Consider the following 24,816-nt stretch of genomic DNA (forward strand, 5'->3'; position numbering starts at 1 on the left):
GACCATTTGCATATGCATAAGGTGTCTGCCAGATGGATTCCCAGGTTGCTCACACTATTCCAGAAGCGAGAACGCGTCGAGTGCTCGAGGATGAGTTTGGAGATGTGCCAAGAAGATGAGTCAGTTTTTCAAAAGACTGATTACACAGAATGAAATCTGGGTCCATCACTATGATCCAGAGACCAAAGCCCAGTCAATGCAGTGGAAGAACTTGGACTCACCACCTCCAAAGAAGGCAAGGGTGCAGCCCTCCGCTGGCAAGGTCATGCTCACAGTCTTCTGGGACCAGGACGGAGTAGTGATGACAGATTTCCTGGCAAAGAGTACCACAATTACAGGAATCTATTATGCTTCACTTTTGAGGAAATTAAGGGAAGCTATCAAAATCAAGAGGAGGGGAAAAATCAGCAAAGGTACCCTCCTCATGCAGGACAACGCTCCGGTCCACAACTCACATGTCGCCAGATCAGAAGCACGGGCGTGTGGTTATAAAATCCTTCCCCATCCTCCCTACTCTCCTGACCTTGTACCCTCTGACTTTCACCTCTTCCTAGCCATGAACTTGTTTTTGAAAGGAAAGTGTTTCCCAGATGATGCAGCCTCGATTTCTGAAGTCACGTCGTGGTTGGAGGACCAACCTGGGGTTTTCTACAAAAACGGTCTCCAGAGCTGCATCAAACGATGGGAGAAATGCATAACTCTGGGTGGTTCCTATGTAGAGAAAGACTAATAACTGTACCAAGTTTCGTTACTCTACTCCTATGGGAAGTGGGTCAGGGGCATTACCTATTGCACGCCCTCGTACACCCCGTACCAGAATTATATGCAAATCGATATTTTTGTTCTAACTCCGATAGTTTTCAATGAAAATTCGTAGAACTTTACACGTTATACCGCAACACTAAGCATGCGCAGATATCAAATTTTAAGCTGATCTGCGCAATAGCGAGCAAACGGCAACTATTTTGATTACTTGCAGGTTTTTTTTTCAGCGTGCCAACTTTATATGCAAGATGAGACGTAAAGGTGCTTGAAGTCAAACTGAGAAGTCTAAAATTGTTCAAAGGCTCCATAATAAAAATTAGAAATTGCCAGAGAGTTACACCGTGATCATCGTACAATCAAAAAATATTGTACTAACCCTCAACTTTGCAACGGACGTTCTGACAAAGGTAACATTCGTAAGAAATCATATCTGTCACGTCGAACAATGAGCTAGATCAAGAGAGAAGTTCATCGTAGCCCACTTGAAACTAGCAAACAAATTTTTGAAAAAGCTGGCGTTCCTGATGTGCCGTATCCTGAGGACGATTGCAAAATTTGGAAAGCCAGAGGTCCGCTCTCAATTAAATCCACAAGAAAAAGAGGATGGAGTTAGCAAGAGATCACATGAAGGTGAATTTTTAAATTGTTTTTTTTTTTCACCGATAAGTGTCGAGCGACCCTTGATGGACCAGATGGATAAAGGGAAGGATGGTACCATAATGAGTGTCTATGTCTCCAAAGGATCAGGCGTCAACAAGGAGGTAGGGGTGTGATGTTCTGAGCTGCAATCATTGGCAATGAGCTGGTAGGACCATTCAGAGTCGCAGATGGAGTGAAAATTACTGAAACTCTACATTGACTTCATTAAGGAACACTTGGAACCCTAACACAAGAAGAAGAATTTGGCAATCCGGAAAAAAGTTGGTATTCATGCATGATAATGCACCGTCTCTATCTGCAAGGATAGCCACTGAATATTTGGAGACAGTTTTTGCAAGACATGGGAGAATAATGCGATGGCCAGCCTGTTCTCCAGATTTAAATCCCATCGAAAATCTGTGGAGCATCTTGAAACAAAATATTTACTCCGGAGGAAGGCAGTACAACTCCAAGGATGACCTCTGGAATGCTATTCTGACTGCTGCCAAAGACATTTCATCAGATGAAATCAAAAGTTTGACATTTTCAATGGACCAAGGTCTTTTTGCTTTTGTCAATAAAAAATGGCAATTTTATAAAATATTGATTGTATTATGAAACCATATTGAAGTTGTTTGTTCTTTATTATTGTTGTTCTCAATTTACAAAAATTCCTAGAATAATCAATGTTTCGGTGATCTTTTAGCATCTCACCATATGTTAGCATTGGTTTGCATATAAAGTTGGTACACTGAAAAAAAAATGCAAATCACAAAAATGGCTGTCAATTATTTATTACTGTGCAGATTAGCTTAAAATTTTAGATCTGCGCTTGTATTAGTGTTGCCATATAACGTGCTAAATTTTTAAAAAATTCATTGAAAACTATCGGAGTTAGAACAAAAATATCGATTTGCAAATAATTCTGGCACGGGGTGTATAGTATTTTTATACTGGCAAAATATACAATGAACCAAATAAATACAAAAAAATAAAACATTGCTTTCAAAGTTTAAAGGATTAATAGTTTATTTTCACACATACACATATGGTAATTATGGAAAACGTTAGAAAGTAAACTAAATAATTATTATTATGATTGTTCTTTCGTAGTCTACATATTTTGTCAGCTAAAAAATGTATCAGGAATGTTAACTTAATGAAATGGAATTTTAGAAACAAGTTAGCAATTTTAGTTTGAATGAATAATAACTTTGAAATGTAATTGTTAGTCAAACAGTTGGGGTTTCTTTAGCTGGCAAAAACAGTAACAAATAAAATACGTGATAAAAGATCAGGCGATGATATTTTAGTGCTACGTACATTTTAGTGTTACGTACATTTTAGTGTTACGTACATTTTAGTGTTACGTACATTAATGACGTATTTAGAAAGGTAGAGTTCTTAGTCGCGTACAAGCGACTCTATAAGTCACTCCGTCCGTCGGTTTGTCGGTCTGTCCGTAACACTTTTGTGCTTAGCATTTTTGGTTAAGATCAAAGGTCTGTTGTTAATAGATGCTGTTTTTAGCTTTTTAAGCTTTTCTTTACCTTTTGGCCAAGATCAAAGTGTAGTATCTGTTCCGGCAGATGCTGCACTTAAGATAATTTGTACCAGTCAATGGAGGGGAAACCCTCTATACTGGGACAATTATTATTTTTGGTAACCAGAGTGCCCCCTTTTTGCCTACTTTTAGGGGAGCTGGTTTTTACCTCACATTAAAAACGGCCTTGTGCCTAATTTGCTCAGTGGGGGAGCAAATAAATACCATCTGTTCCGGCAGATGCTGCACTTAAGATAATTTGTACCAGTCAATGGAGGGGAAACCCTCTATACTGGGACAATTATTATTTTTGGTAACCAGAGTGCCCCCTTTTTGCCTACTTTTAGGGGAGCTGGTTTTTACCTCACATTAAAAACGGCCTTGTGCCTAATTTGCTCAGTGGGGGAGCAAATAAATACCATCTGTTCCGGCAGATGCTGCACTTAAGATAATTTGTACCAGTCAATGGAGGGGAAACCCTCTATACTGGGACAATTATTATTTTTGGTAACCAGAGTGCCCCCTTTTTGCCTACTTTTAGGGGAGCTGGTTTTTACCTCACATTAAAAACGGCCTTGTGCCTAATTTGCTCAGTGGGGGAGCAAATAAACACCATCTGTTCCGGCAAATACTGCATTTAAGATAATTTGTACCAGTCAATGGAGGGGAAACCCTCTATACTGGGACAATTATTATTTTTGGTAACCAGAGTGCCCCCTTTTTGCCTACTTTTAGGGGAGCTGGTTTTTTACCTCACATTAAAAACGGCCTTGTGCCTAATTTGCTCAGTGGGGGAGCAAATAAATACCATCTGTTCCGGCAAATACTGCACTTAAGATAATTTGTACCAGTCAATGGAGGGGAAACCCTCTATACTGGGACAATTATTATTTTTGGTAACCAGAGTGCCCCCTTTTTGCCTACTTTTAGGGGAGCTGGTTTTTACCTCACATTAAAAACGGCCTTGTGCCTAATTTGCTCAGTGGGGGAGCAAATAAATACCATCTGTTCCGGCAAATACTGCAAGCAAAAACCATATGTGAGGTTGCCCCCACATATAAGACCTTGGTCAATGTAGGGGCAACCCTTCATACCAATTGTCACTATCCAGCTCTCCTACTCCCCGGGAAGTTGGTCCCCATTTCCCCTTCACTCCTCACATTAAAAATCGGCCTTGTGCCTAATTTGCTTGGTGGGGGAGAAAATAAATACTTTGTTACTATCCATTTTCCCCATTCCCCAGGAAGTTGGTCCCCATTTCCCCTTCACTCCTCACATTAAAAATCGGCATTGTGCCTAATTTGCTCGGTGGGGGAGCAAATAAATACCCTTTTCTTGGCCTTTTGGCCAAGATCAAAGTATAGTATCTGTTCTTACGACATGCTGTACTTGTGTTTTTGTAACTTTGTGATATAAAGTGGGGGATCACTTTTCTGTATTAATTTAATGTAAAATGATCACCCAATTTACAACCAGTCAGTCTCAAAGCCATTCAAGTCATCCTCCAGATCATTGAAGTTGTTTTTGAAGGATTCTAGTTATATTTTAAGTATTCAAGTCATTCTTAAGGTCATTCAATTCATCTTTAAGTTCATTAAAGTCATTCTAAGTCATTTACTTTTTTATTTATTTAAGTCATTTCAGCCCATTTTTCGGTCATTTTAGTTTATCTTTAAGAATTTCATGTCAATCCTACATTCACGCATTCATTCATTACACGAGAGCACGCGACTAATGGCTATCGGCCTTGTTTTAGATACACGTAGAGTTAGTCAGTTAGAGTGATACAGTTGGGCTGAAAAGACTAGCGGTGTCAGCTAACGACCGAGGGCTATAGGCTCTGTACGGCGGGAAACTGTGCACATACGATATAGTAAGAAATGTAGAATAAGAAAATTGTGCAACTACAAAAAAAAAATTGCACAAAATTTTACAAATTTTTGCTTCAATTTCTACAATTACTATCAAAAAGAAATTTGCACTGCCACCATCAATATTTTCACACTTGGAATAATAAAAAATAATTAATTTAAACTATTGTTACATCACGTTTAAAAAATATTCCAGTAATGTAACTGCTGAACTTTTTAATCATCATGAAAACAAATAAAAAATATAGCATTTTTATTTATAATAAATTTTTATTAGAACTGGATAGTGAAACAAAATTTAATTGAATTCAATGGAATATGAAATGGTATTAATAAGAAAAAACTGTAGAAATACCCTTTTAATAAAATAAATTAACCACTGAAGATACAACATGAGACTTCTGGTCATTTCTTTTGGGATGAAACTTTATTGCATCTTTTGTGGATTCGTCACTCAAGACCCAAAGATGAACAAGGTATTTTCCCCTATTGGCCAGAATATAATCCCCCAGCAAGATGTTTATTCGTTCTCCATTGGTTGTAAGATGTTATTCGTCCCGTTTGCTGAACTGTGGTTGAATGTATGTATGTATATATATATATATATATATATATATATATATATATATGAATGTATGTATCTATAGGTATTTATTTGCATCCCGACGAAAGCAAAATGTGACACAAGGTCGTTTTTAATGTGGAGGGGGGACCAGATTCCGAAAAAAGAGGTCCTCTGGAAGTAGGCAAAAATAAAAATCGCCTTAGTATAGAAAGGTTTCCCCTACATTGACTAAGGACAAATTAAGTTGAGTGTAGCATCAGAACAGATACTACACGTGGATCTTGGTTCGGAGGCCAGATCTATCTTTTTATCACATGTGTTATACACACACTTATAAATATATGTGCACACATACTAGGCGATAATAGAGACATTGTTATATATATATATATATATATATATATATATATATATATATATATATATATATAGACACACATTACAGGTGATCACAACACGTTAAGTTACACACGTCAAAAGACACGTACATATATACAACGCTACACATACACAGTATATAACAGACACGTTAATGCTCCTTCGTATATACACATCCTGACTATACAACAATATTAAGTTGGACCTCAAACAATGAAAATAAGAAGGACTTCATAAATGTACCATTTTTATCGTGCTATTTTTTTCGGGTGCCATTTTTACATGAATTCGTTATTATCATTTATTATTTTAATTTAAGTTTTATCATTAGTATCGGCAATGGAAAATTATTTTTTAATCAAAATAAAAAAAAAAAAATAGATAAATAAATAAATAAATAAATAAAAGAATCGTTTTTGGAATCAGAATTAATCTCAACTTTTTCCAATTTCAATAAGTCCAAAAGTTTTGATTTTTTTTTTTTTTCGATTCCGCTTACTCGATCCAAAGCTAATTAAAAACCGTTTCCTCATAGATCTTTGATTAGTTTGGTGTAGCGGTCGGGTGGTTTGCAGATTGATTTAAATATAAGCAAACTGCGGGATTTTTTTTTTTTTTTTACTTTCTTTCCACCTCAGCATTCCTCGTTAAATTGACGACTTTTCGGGTATGCTGAAAACGAATATCACATTTAAATTTGACGCAGACAAGTAGTTTTCTTGATATTAATACCTTTACTATCCAGTGTAATCCATTGTAGAGGCCATGTTTTTTCACAACTGAAAAGTATTAATGCGTATGCGTGTTACGAAACAGCCTCTTCCCCAACACCATTGATATTTATTAAGTAATACATTGGAAAAAATGTCTTAATGTCCAGAAAACTACTTGTCTGAGCCAAATTGAAATGTGATATTCGTTTTCAGCATACCCGAAAATCTTTAGGTCGTAATATTAAAGGTAAGTGTTAAGGTGAAAAGAAAGTAAAAATTTACTCCATTTTTATTATTTATTTTATTATTGGTGTTTTCTTGCGCACTGCCGTGGTGCGTTTGAAGTGCGATCCCGACCTTCGGAAGTGATTAGCGAAAAGTGTCCAGACGAAAATGAAAAGGAACTCTACGAATTCGTAGACGCTGATAATGCTAGCTCCGATGAAGAGACCCATCTGTCCACCGAAACTTGCTGCAAAAAGAAAACAAAAAAAATCTATATAAATAAATGTCAATGTTTGTCTGTGTGTAGCAAATATTGGCTTTCATACAATATAGTTAATCGAAAACAAGCAAAATATATAACAAATAATCTTTACCAAAATACAATAAAATTTAACTTTCTACCGACCTGTATAATTTTTACGTGTGGAAACAGATTGAAAGATTTTCCACAGCTGAATTAGTTATCGCCATGAGTAAATAAGAAATGGCAGTAGGCGTTAATTTCAGGTCTGACTTAGGCTACCACTAACCCTCAGTAAAATGGGTTTCCAGATGGATTTAGGGGTTTTTAAGAAATTAATCTCGCACACAGGGTAAGATAACATTGGCTAAGTGGTATGGCCTCTTGGTATTTATAAAAGGAAGGGGTGGAGAAAGGATGCCTTAGAGGTCACAACCAAGAATACATGAAATTAATAACGTTGGAAGTGTGTAGATTCTGACTCCATATAATTGAAGACAGACGAATATTGAAGGTTGAGAACCGACTTTATTTACTACCAACAATTTGTATTAGGAGAGGCAAAGTGTTCGTAGGATGGAATGTGATTTAACAAAGGAGATGAATGTTCGTAAAATGTTTGTAGGTATGTATGAATTGACAAGGAATGAATGTTCGTAAAATGTTTGTAGGTATGTATGAATTGACAAGGAATGAATGTTCGTAAAATGTAACTCATCTTTTGGACGATGGAGAGGGTTAGGGTAGGCGTCGGTCATCCTGCTGTCGGTGATGCGTGTCCTGGATTGTAACTGGAAAGCGAGTGACTTTTTTATCAGCAGCTAGCAGCCCGGCGTCTTCGTCTTCCTTTTCCTCCTCTCTTCTTTGGTTTGTGTGAATTAGGCATTGTTTAGAATTGAAGGCGTTTGGCCCATAACATGAGAGTGTAGTCGGCTTCAGTACACTGGTGCCTTATTTCTTTTTCTTCTTCATCTCGTTAGGTCGGGTGGAAGAATCCGTCCTTGCGTTCACTGACGCAGCTGGGCGAATCTCCTCCTTCCCTCCTTTTGGTTCCCTCATTTTATAGTGGCAAACCGGCTCCCAGCGACTGTGATATGTTTATTTTAGGCGCGGAGCTCTGCCATTAGTCGATAATTATTTTTGGGTTATCTTATTTTTTTCTTCCCAAGCGGAATCGATGCGTGGAGTCATGTGTAAAAGACGATTTTTCATTTTGTCTCTCATGGTGGATGCGTTAACATCTGGTTCGCTGCTAATTCTCATCATGTTCCCACAGTGGTTAACGAAACGAACTGACAGACAACATGGGTGTGGAAGGTTCGAATCCAGTTCGTTCCACACTTTCAGTTATGAATGCTGACAACCTTTACATTGTTCCTCCCGCATGTATCCGACGCCTTTCTAGAAAGAATTCTAACTAGAAAGATATCGGGGGAACCAATACCAACAAAGATTATCTGGTCCATACGAAATGGACAAATAATACCCAATAGCACCGACAACAACACATAAATCGGCCAACTTGGATTTTTCACTGTGTCTACAAGACAGCTATCGATGAAATTTTATATATCTATAATATAAAAGCGAAAATGTGTGTGTGTGTATTTTTTTTATGTCCGCCAAAGGCTTTGGGGGGAGGGGCGCTCACAGGGGTCACTAAATCTTACAACTTTTGGCGGACGTCCACGGGTGCTACCCCTCTAGCGAAATACGCATCAGCTCCGATGTTGTACGCAGTTCGACTTAGGGAATGCCTGGTTTTTCTTATTTTTTACAGATTTTTCATTTTGGCTTGTTCGGATTGTTTTTTTTTGGGGGGGGGGGGGGTATGGATATTTTTTTTATTTTGGCTTTAACTTTGCGAATTATGTTGATTTTTTTTTTGATGGATATATATATATATATATATATATATATATATATATATATATATTGCTGAAGATTAGTGATTAGTTATAGGTAATTATTAACAGGAAATATGGTGCAAGTCCAGATTAGCACTTGTGGCGATAAACAAAAAGCTTATCGAAACGCAGTGAAATGTTATTTGGTGCTAGTGCACTTATTGATCCGCGCTATTTTTTAAATAGTATTTTCAAGTTTCATTAAATTTTTACGATACCTGTTTTTACTAAATTGTTAGGTGAAAGTACAGAATAGGTACACAACACCCCCTCATCCCGATATTAAGAATGGCTTTCTAAATAATGACGTCATTATTTAAAGAAAAAACTACCCGACGAGAACACTACTGTTTCTGTTATAATTATTATTTATTTAAAAATAAAAATAAAAATTTCAAATTGGCTTGAACTAAAAATCCGAAAAAACGCAAAGTTCAAGCCCCTCCCCCAAAAAACTAGGCCACACACGCAAAGATTCTTTCCTTGTAAAAATAATAAATGCTCCCTCAATCACTGCGTACAACATCAGAGCCGATGCGTATTTCGCTAGAAGGGTAGTACTCGTGTACGTCAGCCCAACTTTTTATATACTGTCTAGATTATAATATGTCCAATTTACGAAACGAGGTCGTCTGAATCTTTTATTATGTTACAAAATTCGCGCTGTGATTTCATTTTCTCTACTACTATGGCGTAATGCTTGACCTAGAAAACCACACGTTGACATTCGTTTAAACACCTGCTTTTTTAAATGTTTAATTTCACCCTTCCTCATTTCTCTACCCGCGTAGCGTCGTGGTAAGTTGTCAGGTTATTCGCCTCAAGACTTCGGGTCGAGTCTACTTCCTTACCATTTTTTTCTTTTACACCCGGGCAACGGCGAGCACCTCCGCTAGTATATATATATAAAAAAGAAGTTTCATAACGTTAAAATTATGCAGGCTGGTAAAAAAATATGAAGCTTTACTGCGTTTGATAAAAGATGGTGCTTGTTGAGATGGTTTATCAGGTTTGTATTTTAACATGTAATTATCTAACTCCATAAAACAACTAAGACAGACATTAAATTTTATAAGTGAGAAAAAGCTTTATTTATTGAGGGACTGTAAGTGGAAAGTGTTCATTTTAGTGGTGGGGGAGGATGTTCGTGAATGTGTGAGAGAAAGGTCAGCGTGGAGAGAAATCAACAACAAAAAAAGGAAAGTTGATTTGGTTTATATATTTTTTAATTGGAATCTACAGACAATTCTCACCTGGAACCGTAGAAATTCAATGGATAGAGACGTTGAATCTCTACGGTTCCAGGTGAGAATTGTATGAAGATAATGATTTCAATCATACCCAAAGCCGGCCAGAGGCTTACTTGGCCAAATCGTGGTAAGACGACAACAACTACGGATGGCAGTAATTGCTGAGAATGCAGTTAGGAGATTCGGAATTCCTATCCCATCGCGGTTACCACCTGACGAAGGCCAGAGGAATAGTTGGCCGAAACGTCGTGAAACAACATATAATAAAGATGAGGATAACAGTCCGCAATAAATTAATTCATTTGGTTTGTACTTATCGGTTTAGGTGTGAATCAGGCAACGGTCAGTACATGAAGGTGCTCGACCCGTAACGCGAGAGCAGAATTGGCTTCAGCCCACATCAGTGTCTTCTTTCCTCTTTTCTTCTTCACATCTCTTCAGATTTGGTGACAGAATCCGTTCGTACGTTCATGACGTAGCGAGACGAATTCTCTTCTCGAATCCTCCTGCTGAATTCTCCACCTGGGTCGTAAAATCTTGGGTTTTTATATCTTTCCGGGGGCTCCTAGCGGCGATGTTAGTCGACGATTTTTTAAAAAGGCGCCAAAGCTTCCCATTGGTTTGCAATCATTTTTATTATTATTATTATTATTATTATTATTATTATTATTATTATTATTATTACCATTATTATTATTATTATTAGTAGTAGTAGCAGTAGTAGTAGTAGTAGTAGTAGTAGTAGTAGTAGTAGTAGTAGTAGTAGTTTCTTGACCGGAAGCTCTGAATCGAATCGGTGCGTACAAGACTTTTTTATTCAGTCTCTGACCGTGGATGTGTCAACATCCGGTTCGTAGCCAAATTCTGATCAATCCCCATAGATAGAGACGACAGGAGACTATTTTCATCGAAATGTTAATAAACTCATATTTGCTAAGTGATACATTTTTTTTCTATCCAAAAGACAAACATTTGCGCTATCCAGAAAAATATCAGTTTAATCAAAACATATTCGTTTTATTCGGTATTAATTATTTTTGTAAAAATGTTTCTGTGCCTAAACGTATTTTCTTTAAAAAGCACGCCAAGAAACATATTTATTTCAAAAATAGTTTACGGATATTTTATTTATTATATCTAAAACAATATATTTTTATATTGAGTATTAATTATTTCTGTAAAAATCAGTTTCCGGATATTATTATTTATTATATTTAAAACAATTTCCGGATATTATTATTTATTATATTTAAAACAATATATATATATATATATATATATATATATATATATATATATATATATATATATATATATATATATATATATATATATATAGTGCAAAATTCTGTTGAAATTTCAAAGACTCACGTTTTCTTTTTTATAACCTTCGTTTATTTCCTGGATTTTTTTCCATTACTACAGCTGTTTCATTGATGAGTTGGCAATTTTACGAGTATATATATATATATATATATATATATATATATATATATATATATATATATATATATATATATACGCTTGAAGCGAAAACAACGCATTATTACAAAATAAACACATTTATTTGGTTTGAAATTTATGAATATATTTTGAAGGTGAAGATATACTGATGATGAAGTGTATCTTCGAAATATATTTATAAATTTCAATGTAAATTTCAAACAAAATAAATATACGTTTATTTGTAATAGTGCATTGCTTTTGCTTCAAACGTATCTAATACGCATCTAGTTTATACAAACTCAACCAGCGCTTCTGTCAAGGAACACAAACCCTAATATATATATATATATATATATATATATATATATATATATATATATATATATATATATATATTTAAATATATATATATATATTATATATATATCAAATATATATATATTATATATATATATATATTATACAAATATATATATTATATATCTATATTATATATATATTATATATATCATATATATATTATACATATATATATATTATATATATTATACATATATATATTATATATATTATATATACATTATTATATATATCTTATATATCTTATATATATTACATATTATATATCTATATTATATATATGTTATATATATTATATACATATGTTATATATATTATATATATATAATATATATATTATATATATTATATACATATGTTGTATATATATATATATATATATATATATATATATATATATATATATATATATATATATATATATACATTACATTCTCCGAGAGTTTCGGTTTCTTAAATGTATTGATTTATTTATCAAATTCTTGAGTTAAAGTACAGAATAGTTAACAAAGACTCCTCCTCATGTTAAGAATGACTTTCTAAATAATAATATTATTCTTTCAACACGCTCCATAAATTGCAGAAAATCATTTGTTTGCTTTTTACAAGGGATCACTACTGATTTATGGCCGAAAACCACTCGAGGATAAGGAATAATGGGTGGTCATAGGGGCAAGTGTGTAGTAATCGTTAGTAATGAGAATTCGGTATGATTTGATTATTTAAGGGGACGAGTCAGCAAGAACTTGTTTACATTAGACTTGGAGACGACCATATTGTAGTCAGCTTGAAATCAGACTAGCCGAACAGAGTTCCATAGGCGGGAAGTTCTAGGAAATAGGCCTTAGTTCGTGGAATCTTCGTTTAGATTTAGGCACAGGTAGAGAGTGGGAGAAAATTGGTGAAAACCATTCTTAATATTGGGAGGGGGACTTTGTTAATTATTTTTTACTTTAGCCTATTTTCCATTGTTTTTATTTGTATTTTTTAACAGTTAAATTTTTTTAATGAAAACGAAATTATTCAATTTATTGAATTATTTATTGAATTCATAAGCCTTTTTACGGTTGTTAGAGTTTAAAAAAAAAAACTTGTTACGTATTTCTGAATACGTATGCAATTTCTATAAACGTCTTCATACTGTCAATTACAGATTATACTTCAACAACAACGACTTTGAAATAGTTTACATCGTTAACCGCATTTTTTATTTTAAAGTCGATCGTTCTTAAAACACTAGATCGATCTCTCTCTCTCTCTCTCTCTTTCTCTCTCTCTCTCTCTCTCTCTCTCTCTATATATATATATATATATATATATATATATATATATATAGATAGATAGATAGATAGATAGATTAGTGATGGGACGATTCCAATATTTTTCCCAATTCCAATACAATTACCAATTCCATACTAAATTCCAGATTCCGATACAATTTCCGATTCCGATTCTTTACAAATCTCTAAATATTTAACTATAGATTCGTTATTTTCCCCAGTTATCGTAAAAGCATGTGTTAAATGTGCAGATATTTTTTCTAAACGTAAAAATACACTTGTGGGTATGTCTGCTGTGTAGTGGGGGGTTCATATTGAAGAAATATGATGCTGAGTTCATATTGGGCCAATCCATATAACGGATATAATGATAGGGATGAGGGAGAGAGGAGACATTTATACATATACAGTTCTGCTCTGAGATGCTTGGGACTTATATATATATATATATATATATATATATATATATATATATATATATATATATAAATATATATATATTTATATATATATTTATATATATATACATATAAATATATATATTTATATGTATATATATATATATATATTTATATATATACTGGGGGTGATAGGGTGGTAGATGCACAGTTCTTATATTTCTTGTAACACATGTAGAGAGGAGGAGGAGGAGGAGGAGGAGGAGGAGGAGGAGGAGGAGAGATACATATTCTTGAAAAGGTTACGCAATATTCATAATAAGATATTTAACACATTACCTTTTGATTTGTGGAATGATGACACATGACAAGCAGTTACAAAATATCGATGATGATTATTTATTTCATTGGATCGGTCGAATGATGATGACGTCAGGAATTCACTTGTATCTACATGGTTTAATCTTTCTACTCTTCGCTTCCAAAGGGGCAGCTGACCACTGAGTGCCAACTGACTGACTTTCCTGATCTCTGCTGACTGACTAGTAGATTCAACTCAACTGAAATTCGAACCCATAGAACTATATGGAGAATTATCCTTTGTCTATGACGTCAGAAGCGGGTTTCCCAAGCGTGACCAATTCACGTGGCTATGCACACGTTTTTCCAAACACACTTTTGACAACAAAGAATTCTCAACTAACCTATGTTTTAACCTAATCTATTTTTTTAACAATGTATTTTTAATTTGTATTGTTCATTCGTTTTAGCTGACATTTTTAATATTCAGTTTTATAAAAGAATAAACAATTCTTTTTACGATATAAACAATATCTAACTATTTTATAATAGAATTTAATAATAGACTTTTTAACATTCCGATTTCTAACATTCTATTTCTTAATCTTGCTTACAAGGTTCGAGTCTCGACTTATCCTAATCTCATTTTCACTTATCTAATCTTCTTCTTATTTACATGGAAAGGGACAGCCCTTTTTCCTGTAACATGATCTCTCGATTTTAGCTTTACTGGTATTTTAAAATCAATAAATATTTACTGTTATCGTTATTGCCAGCAATCGAAGGTTTTGCTTTAAACAAATAAAATAAAAATGACAATTAAAAGAATCGTTTTGGCATCGGACAATAGGCACAATTGTTTTTCGATTCTTATACCCACAAATGTTCCGATTTTTCCGATTCTAGGTGGAAAAAAAAAACAACTTACAAAGTAAGTCCTCCAGCTCGTATTTCGGTTTTTCTTTCAGGAATCTCATAACCATATTTTCAAAATAAATTCGAATACGAAACATGTCTTCTTTCCTAAAAGAACAATAAAAAAGAAAAAAAAAAAGAAAATAGATTTTTGCATTAGATTTGTGAAATTTCACCCAACATGACAATCTAAGCGGGATTATGGTAATGGTGTTTAACAGGTAAAATCACTCAAGGTGATCGATGATGCAGCAGAATGTGGGCTGACCCTTATCCAAGATTCCAACTCATCAATTATTTGCCAGGAGGACCAAAAAGAGTACTTATTGCAAATCCTTGAAAAGCACAGACAGGAGTTTCCCGATTCACGAAAATGTACAATGACTGTTGACTATTCTGAACATTTTGAATGAAAGCATGTTTCTAAATAAATCAACATAATGCGATATACTTTATATACAGTTTTATATAGTTTTTCATTCTACATCTATCTATATATCTATAAAAGTGAAAATGTCTGTGCGTGCGTGCGTGTGTGTGTGTGTGTCTCTCTCTCTCTCTCTCTCTCCCTCTCTCTCTCCCTCTCTCTCTCTCCCCCTCTCTCTCTCTCTCTCTCTGTACACTTCCCTACCAAATAACTCTGTCAATTTTCGGTCTACAGACTCGAGATTTGACATAAAAGATATCGAGATTTGGAAAAATCTTTTTAATCGGTTTACGGACAGAAATTTGACTGTCAAGGGGTCAAAGTTCAACGCTTTGACCCTTGAAAACTCTACCAAACTCCTCCGCCAATTTTGGGTCTAAACACTTGAAATTTTAGATATAGGTTCCCTGGACATGGATCAAACTTTTTAATTCAAAACAATAAATGTTAAGGGATCAAAATTGGGGTCAAAGTTAAAAAAAAAAATGACCGTTGCGGTCTCTACCAAATTACGTAGCCAATTTTTTGTCTAAACATTTGAAATTTTACATAAAGTGTATTCAGAGATAGAACAAGCATTTTAATCGTTTTTTATTGGGGGGGGCGAAAATTTGTCTGCCAAGGAGTCAAAAGTCAAAATATTTGACCTTTGCGGTCTTTAGTAAACGTTTGAAGCCAAATTACAACGCAAAATTATTAAAATAAACAAGGGTTTATTTTTATGATATATCTTTTGGAGTAACACACCCTCGTCAGTATTTTATATTTTTTCTCTTTTTCTTCGCCATGATGTTAAGTTGGAGAAAAATATGTGTGTGTGTGTGTGTGTGTGTGTGTGTGTGTGTGTGTGTGTCTGTCTGTCTGTCTTTCTGTCTTTCTGTCTGTCTGTCTGTATGTGCGTGCTTTCTTTGTGGTTGATAAAGTTTTTAAAAAATCTATCATGCGGTCATAAAATCTCCGCAACTTGTTTTCGACAGAATCTATATATATAAAAGCCAAACGTCTGTGTGTATGTATGTATGTTTGTTTGTAACGCTAAAACTTTTGAAAGACGGAACCAAACTTGACAAATTTGGTATCATATCGAAGCCCCATCACCCGGATGACAAATATCGAAATTTCACGTCAAACGGACCACTAGAAGTTGGTCAACTGATCAGTTATCTTCGAGGGGGCCCCCAAAAAACCTGTCATTATCTATATATATAAAAGACAAATGTTTGTTTGTAACGCTAAAACTTGAGATGAAAGATTCCTCTCCCCTAAGAATAAAACATATGTTCAATATCTGCTTTTGTTTTTTCATGGTTTATACGGTCCCGAGCAACGCCGGGTAGCCCTGCTAGTATTGTATATAAGAAACTCAATATTACACCATAGCGTTTTATGGGCATCCATTTATGCTATTCAGCCCTTTCTATTGCATTGTGTCGTTAATTCTATATCTTAATGTATATTAATATATATTAATTGTTGTATTAAACCTCAGTTGTAATGGGAGTTCCTTTCAAAGGCAGCTATTAATTTCGGACGCGTTTTAGACCGGACTCTCTGCTGATCAAGTTATCGATTGCCGTTATGAAAGTGCCGTCGAAAACAAAAATTGCGGAAATATGAATACTATATAACCGGAAAGACCATGACAGAACAGGTTCAGAATAAATAAGAAACTTTTTGAAAATAGGTTCAAAAAAGCTTCACGCCAATTAAAAAGATATTAAAATGACAATGTATCAGAGCGCGAACGCGCGTATACAAATACATACGCAATGCGAAATGACGTCATTACAAGGAAAAAGAAAAAAAAGCTATAAAAAAAGAACGTGTGCACATTCGAGAGCACGCTGAAACGACGTTCGAGAGGACAGAGGTCAGAAAGAAGGAGATGATCACGTTAGAGACGTGTGTGACGTCATAGTCATAACGGGAAGTCACACGTGGAGGAAGGATGAGGAATCAAGTTTTTTGTTCTTAAAACCTGAAAAAGGGGTTAAAGTTATTTCCTCTTTCCTATCTTTTGCCGCCCGTGCGACTGAGTCTACAACGTGTTGGTCCCGGGTGTCTACATGTTAACACGTGTGTAAATGTGTGTACTACGTTGTGCTAAATCTGTACTTGCAAATCGAACTGACATTAACATATTTTGATGCATGATTTTTTTATATATATATTAGTAGGGAGACCCGACGTTGCCCGGGAATTAGGATCAACGAACGTGCCATATTTCCAATATTATAATAGTCCAAAAGCTAGCGTATCACTCACAATATTTATCTAACAACCGCGCAACGCTGGAAGGCCTGCTAGTATTTTTATATTTTGTGCAAATAAAATTTTCTACAGTGCAATTTATTTTATGGTTATTGTAAAATTTTCTAAGTTAAGTAAATTTTTCAAAATGCAATATTACTTCAAACAATTAGAAATATCTACTATAGAACAGTCCCCTGTAACGATCTAACCCAGAGGTAACAAGGTGTAGGTCAGAGGTGCGGGTGAGGTTTAGGGTTTAGTTTTGGGTTAGGAGTTATCAGTTAGAATTATGTAATGAGATGTAGATCAGGTTGCGCGTAAAGGTCGCGTTTGGAATATGACTGTGGATGTTGTGATAATTTTAAGATTGTGAGTTATAAACATTTTATTGCTTGCGATTTGAAAAATGTGTTTAAAACAATTGTAATAATTACGTCATCGGTAAGACTTAAATCAAAGTCACGGATAAATTAGCATCTCAGTTAATTGTTTGCTAGTGTTACGGCAAGATTAAGTGGGCTTATTGAAACAGGGTATCCCTTGATGATCGAATCCATGTTCGTTAGTGTTATAATGAATTTTCGTGAGCACTTACTTTCGAATCCTCGTTCACCAGTGTTGTAACCCTAGTTAAAGTATTACAAGGAAAACGGAACACGGGAATAGAGTAAAAAAATGTATTAACAAAAACATACAAAAGGCTGAGTTTGTTCGTTGGATCTAGATTTTGCATTAATGCCTTGTTTTCCGGTATTCACGCATATGGATCAGTCCATTCGTAAGTAATTCCGCCACAGCACTCCCTCCCAAGCTGATTTTACCAAAAGGTGTATCCGCATTTCTTTCTCTTTAAGGGAGATCATGAGCGGGTCTGTTAACTTCTATTTTCTGCCAGAACCTTATGGTTCTGGTGTGGGTCTGCGAGGTTAAAATATCAAATATGTCGTAGACAGTTTCAAGAGCATTTACTTCTTCTAGCAGCAAACCATCTTGATCCTCAGTTATATGCTTCTGTATTTGCTTTTTGTGTTTGAATTTAGGACTCTGGTAACGTTTCTGACTCTCTGTATTACATTCCCCAGTTCCCAAAAGAAAACGTTATTTTTAATATGCTCGAAGTGAACTTTATCTCCTTATGGGCAAATGTCTAACACAGTGTAACCAATCCTTACTTGTAAAACCTTACTTGAAAATCCTTACTTGTAAAACCTTACTCGTAAATCCTTACTTGTAAAACCTTACTTGTAAAACCTTACTTGTAAATCCCTACTTGTAAATCCTCACTTGTAAATCCTTACTTGTAAAACCTTACTTGTAAATCCTTACTTGTAAATCCTCACTTGTAAATCCTTATTTGTAAAATCTTACTTGTAAAACCTTACTTGTAAATACTTACTTGTAAATCCTTACTTGTAAAATCTTACTTGTAAAACCTTGCTTTTAAATACTTACTTTAAAATCCTTACTTGTAAAATCTTACTTTTAAAACCTTACTTGTCAATACTTACTTGTAAAACCTTACTTGTAAAATCTTACGTGTACATTCTTACTTGGAAATCCTTACTTGTAAATCCTTACTTGTAAAACCTTACTTGTAAAATCTTACTTGTAAAATCTTACTTGTAAATCCTTACTTGTAAATCTTTACTTGTAAATACTTACTTGTAAAATCTTACTTGTAAATCCTTACGTATACAACCTTACTCGTAAATCCTTACTTGTAAAATCTTACTTGTTAATCCTTACTTTAAAATCCTTACTTGTAAAATCTTACTTGTAAATCCTTACTTGTAAATCCTTACTTGTAAAACCTTACTTGTAAAAAATTACTTGTAAATACTTACTTGTAAAACATTACTTGTAAATACTTACTTGTAAAACATTACTTGTAAATACTTACTTGTAAAACATTACTTGTAAATACTTACTTGTAAAACATTACTTGTAAATACTTACTTATACAACCTTACTTGTAAATCCTTACTTGTAAATCCTTACTTGTAAAACCTTACTTGTAAATCCTTACTTGTAAATCCTTACTTGTAAAACTTTACTTGTAAATCCTTACTTGTAAAACCTTACTTGTAAAACCTTACTTGTGTTGCATATCGGGGGTTTCATTTTAAGAGTCTTAGGAAGATATGCTTAGAAGGAGTCTTATTACAGTGAGGGATGTGGAAAGACTCTGAGAGAGAGATTGTTCGTTTATAAGAGACTTAGAGAGATATGTTGGAAGAGACTCTCACATATTAAAGTTCATTCTTTCCTTAGATGTGTAGAAGTGAAGGGATGTAGTGTTCAGACAGTTCGGACATTATGATGTTGAGATGTGTATGTAAACACATATAACACAAATATATAATACAATTGGACTTTACCTTTCCGTAGGAATCATAAGAGACAAGACGAGCTTTACAAAAAACACATTCTGGTTTATTTCGTCACACGGCCGTGTTTCCAGCACCAAGAATTCAAAGTATCACATTTTTCTTCTTGAAGTTACGTCTAGCTCCTAGACGACTGAATCTCTCTGAGTTTTCTCACTGACTGTTTTCTAACTAATGTTTTTCTCTATCCCTCGAACTTTCTATTTTCCGTAACGTCATACACATGTTAAAACATGTGCATTCTTTCACGTGTCCTGGACATACGTGTCCAAAACTTTTCCTATTTCTACAAAAGGAATTTTAACCTATGTTCAATATGTTAAAACATTATCTTATAAGCTGCATTCTTTCAATTTAAAATTTCATAATAAACTTGACAGCTCACATTCTTTTCTTGAAATATTTATCTATTTCTAAACAAATGTTTCGTTTTAAATTTTTAAATTCTCACACGTAATCTATTTCTAAACCAAGATTACGAGGTTCGAATTTCTCTATTGCCATCTCATTTCCATTTTAAACTAAATTCTCCATTTTTATACTTACATGAAAAGGGGACAGCCCTTATCATGTAACACTTGTAAATACTTACTTGTAAAATCTTACTTGTAAAATCTTACTTATAAATCCTTACTTGTAAATCCTTACTTGTAAAACCTTACTTGTAAATACTTACTTGTAAAACCTTACTTGTAAAACATTACTTGTAAAACATCACTTGTAAATACTTACTTGTAAATCCTTACTTGTAAAACCTTACTTGTAAATTCTTACTTATAAAACCTTACTTGTAAATACTTACTCGTAAAACCTTACTTGCAAAACCTTACTTGGTAATCTTTACTTGTAAATACTTACTTATACAACCTTACTTGTAAAACTTTACTTGTAAATCCTTACTTGTAAAACCTTACTTGTAAAACCTTACTTGTAAATCCTTACTTGTAAATCCTTACTTGTAAAACCTTACTTGTAAAACCTTACTTCTAAATACTTACTTGTAAATACTTACTTGTAAAATCTTACTTGTAAAACCTTACTCGTAAATCCTTACTTGTAAAACCTTACTTGTAAATCCTTACTTGTAAATCCTTACTTGTAAATACCTACTTGTAAATCCTTACTTGTAAATCCTTACTTGTAAAACCTTACTTGTAAAACCTTACTTGTAAATCATTACTTGTAAAACCTTACTTGTAAAAAATTACTTGTAAATCCTTACTTGTAAAACCTTAATTGTAAAACCTTACTTGTAAATCCTTACTTGTAAATCCTTACTTGTAAAACATTACTTGTAAAACATCACTTGTAAATACTTACTTGTAAATCCTTACTTGTAAAACCTTACTTGTAAATTCTTACTTGTAAATTCTTACTTATAAAACCTTACTTGTAAATACTTACTCGTAAAACCTTACTTGCAAAATCTTACTTGTAAATCATTACTCGTAAATCCTTATTTGTAAATCCTTACTTGTAAAATCTTACTTGTAAATCCTTACTTGTAACTACTTGCTTGTAAATCCTTACTTGTAAAACCTTACTTGTAAATACTTACTTGTAAATACTTACTTGTAAATACTTACTTGTAAAATCTTACTTGTAAATCCTTACTTGTAAATCTTTACTTGTAAAACCTTACTTGTAAATCTTTACTTGTAAATCTTTACTTGTAAAACCTTACTTGTAAATCCTTACTTGTAAATCCTTACTTGTAAATCCTTACTTGTAAATTTAACTTGTAAATCCTTACTTGTAAATCTTTACTTGTAAAACCTTACTTGTAAATCCTTACTTGTAAAACCTTACTTGTAAATCCTTACTTGTAATACCTTACTTGTAAAACCTTACTTGTAAAATCTTACTTGTAAATCTTTACTTGTAAATACTTACTTGTAAATCTTTACTTGTAAAACCTTGCTTGTAAAACTTTACTTGTAAATCTTCACTTGTAAAACCTTGCTTGTAAAACTTTACTTGTAAATCTTTACTTGTAAAACCTTGCTTGTAAAACTTTACTTGTAAATCTTTACTTGTAAAACCTTACTCGTAAATCGTTACTTGTAAATCCTTACTTGTAAAACCTTACTCTTAAATCCTTACTTGTAAATCCTTACTTGTAAAACTTTACTTGTAAATCCTTACTTGTAAATCTTCACTTGTAAATCCTTACTTGTAAAATCTTACTTGTAAATCCTCACTTGTAAATCCTTATTTGTAAAATCTTACTTGTAAAACCTTACTTGTAAATACTTACTTGTAAATCCTTACTTGTAAAACCTTATTTGTAAATCCTTACTCGTAAATCCTTACTTGTTTAACCTTACTCGTAAATCCTTACTTGCAAATCCTTACTTGTAAAATCTTACTTGTAAATACTTACTAGTAAATCCTTACTTGTAAATCCTTACTGTTAAATCCTTACTTGTAAATCCTTACTTGTAAAATCTTACTTGTAAATCCTTACTTGTAAAATCTTACTTGTAAATCCTTACTTGTAAATTCTTACTTGTAAATCATTACTTGTAAATCCTTACTTGTAAATCCTTACTTGTAAATCCTCACTTGTAAAATCTTACTTGTAAATCCTGACTTGTAAATTCTTACTTGTAAATCCTTACTAGTAAATCCTTACTTGTAAAATCTTACTTGTAAAATCTTACTTGTAAATCCTTACTTGTAAATCCTTACTTGTAAAATCTTACTTGTAAATCCTTACTTGTAAATCCTTACTTGTAAATTCTTACTTGTAAATCATTACTTGTAAATCCTTACTTGTAAATACTTACTCGTAAATCCTTACTTGTAAATCCTTACTTGTAAAACCTTACTTGTAAAGCCCGTGTATTGTCAAAAGAATCCACCGGAATAAAATCAATGTTCGGAAGATAACATTTACGATAAATGGTTCGAATTAGGCAGTGAACACAAAGATCATCGTCGGAGTACGCGTTAGGCTAAACATATATAGAGAGGTAAATAAACATTACTTTTACGAGATTGAATTTCACACACAGGTACTTAAATAGGACCGCGGTTTTAGAAAGAAAAGGTGATATTTACAAAGTTTTTCATTTCTAATAAAAAAACTATTTTCTTTGATTCACTTTATTCAGTGCTGCGTGTGGAGATTCTTTTGTGCAAAATTTTAAAGATGAATAGCCTGGGTGCCCGGCGTTACCCGAATGTTTGGAGGTGTGTGGTGAGCAAAAAAAGTGGAAGCAGGCAGACAGGAGGAAAAGAACGTGAAAAAAAATCTTTCGAAAATATCGACGAAAAAAGCGACCTCTTGCTGTAGAAAATTGCCGAGTTGAGTGTGAAGGCATTAATGTTTTTAGCCAATTTTTCGATATTTTTCGTCCGAAAGGGCAAGCTTCAAAACGATATCGATCTTGTGAAAATCCGTCATCTGTCGAAAGTTTTAGGCAGACATACATACATACATACATACATACATACATACATACATACATACATGATGATTGCTGCATCTTTCCAGATGATCGCCGTCACATTGAGTTCTCCTAATCTTGTCGTCCATGCAATCTCAGATGACTCCGAACTCCTGCCGCAGATTTGCACATCTTGAACTCGATGTGACCTAGAAATTGAGCAATTTCCATCGAGTTGACTTCCTCTGGAGGTTGAAGGGTATTCCTATAAACAATAACATGTCTTCTCAAACCAGCAGTTGCCTTGCAAACTTTGCTGCATATTAAACAGATCGTTTGGATCGGACTAATAAGTGCAAAGTTGACCTGAACAGAAGTTTTTGTGCGACTTAAGGTTGTTGACGTAGCCAGCTTTTGAATAAACCTGAGTCTTGAAATTCGCTCATGTATCAAGATTATCAAGCTTATCATACATACATACATACATACATACATACATACATACATGATGATTGCAATGTCAAACGAGTGCCACTCCCTCAGATACTTTAAAGTCCATGAGCCCCAAAATGACTTCCATCGCAACAGGACCATTTTAATAGACAAATGCCTGAGGGAGTATCTGTACAAAGATGATGTTGATGTTACAGAGTCTTAGCTTTGTACGACAGCTAAGTCTCTCTCTCGGTTCAAAATGTTGAGATCCAGCAACAAGCAAGAGCAAGATAGCCAGTAACAAGTTAAACTGCAGACCGGCTTAATACGGGTACTGGTCTCCCGTTTTATGTTTTTTTTTTTTAATCAAAGATTTGCTTCTCCTAGAAAGGTTGCCTTCACCACGGCTTACGGGAGCTCTCTCCACCCCAACACACACAAACGCACACGGTGCTAGTTGGCCGTTGACCCCGAAAAAGAGTTCATACATACATACATACATTTAAACAGACAGGTGAGATTTATATTATAGATTACCCTTTTACTATAAAGCAAGCAGTTGTCGCAGACTGAATAAATGTTTGAAGTAAAATCTCTTCATGCTAATTTCTGCTTCATAGTTTTGATAAACTCATCATTCACTGCTTCTGTCTTTATTTTTGAAGGGTCACCAGTAGTTCCCATATTGCATCGCACAACCACGTTTTAATTTCACTATTTCACCATTTACACCCAATGCAATGTTTACCGAGTCCTCAATGGGATCCTTTTCATGCGAAACAACACTAACCCTATTTGGGTTTAACCGGCTCCGAAGTATGAAATTCCCCAGTCGCATGTGTATCTCCGCTAAGGGAGATGACGACGTTAGGTTATTACAACTCTTGCAGTGAGGTGTCGACGTTCTCCTACATATAGCGTCTGGAATTCACAAATTAGTCACCCATTCTAGTAATGACCCGGCTCAACGTTGCTTAACTTATTAGGTTGTTGCAAAAGTTCCCGTCATTTTTTAAAAGAAAATCAAAGAATTTTAATAGCAAAATTAAGTTCGTGTGGCACCTAAACACCAGGTTTTTGTGTGAATCCCATCGACTTAAGGTGGCGTGAAATTGTCGCAAAATCA

General features: G+C 34.0%; 1 protein-coding gene and 1 pseudogene across 1 annotated transcript in view; one reads left to right on the plus strand and one right to left on the minus strand.

The window, feature by feature from the left end:
• The first annotated feature begins 4,273 nt into the window (after window positions 1–4,273).
• On the plus strand, window positions 4,274–4,413 carry LOC145267284 (U2 spliceosomal RNA; annotated as a pseudogene).
• A 1,409-nt stretch (window positions 4,414–5,822) lies between these two features.
• LOC145267215 (acid-sensing ion channel 2-like) overlaps window positions 5,823–24,816 on the minus strand; it is a 53,363-nt gene continuing 34,369 nt past the window's right edge. The window contains exons 7-8 of the mRNA XM_080123277.1: window positions 14,810–14,904; window positions 5,823–6,946 (exon numbers count right to left, since the gene is read on the minus strand). Coding sequence (XP_079979403.1) covers window positions 6,771–6,946; window positions 14,810–14,904 — 271 coding nt within the window. The 3' untranslated portion in view covers window positions 5,823–6,770. The remainder of the gene's footprint in view (window positions 6,947–14,809; window positions 14,905–24,816) is intronic.

The sequence above is a fragment of the Euprymna scolopes genome, chromosome 42 (genome assembly GCF_053919585.1).
Source record: "Euprymna scolopes isolate OS-2025 chromosome 42, ASM5391958v1, whole genome shotgun sequence".
Classification (NCBI taxonomy): Eukaryota; Metazoa; Mollusca; class Cephalopoda; order Sepiida; family Sepiolidae; genus Euprymna; species Euprymna scolopes.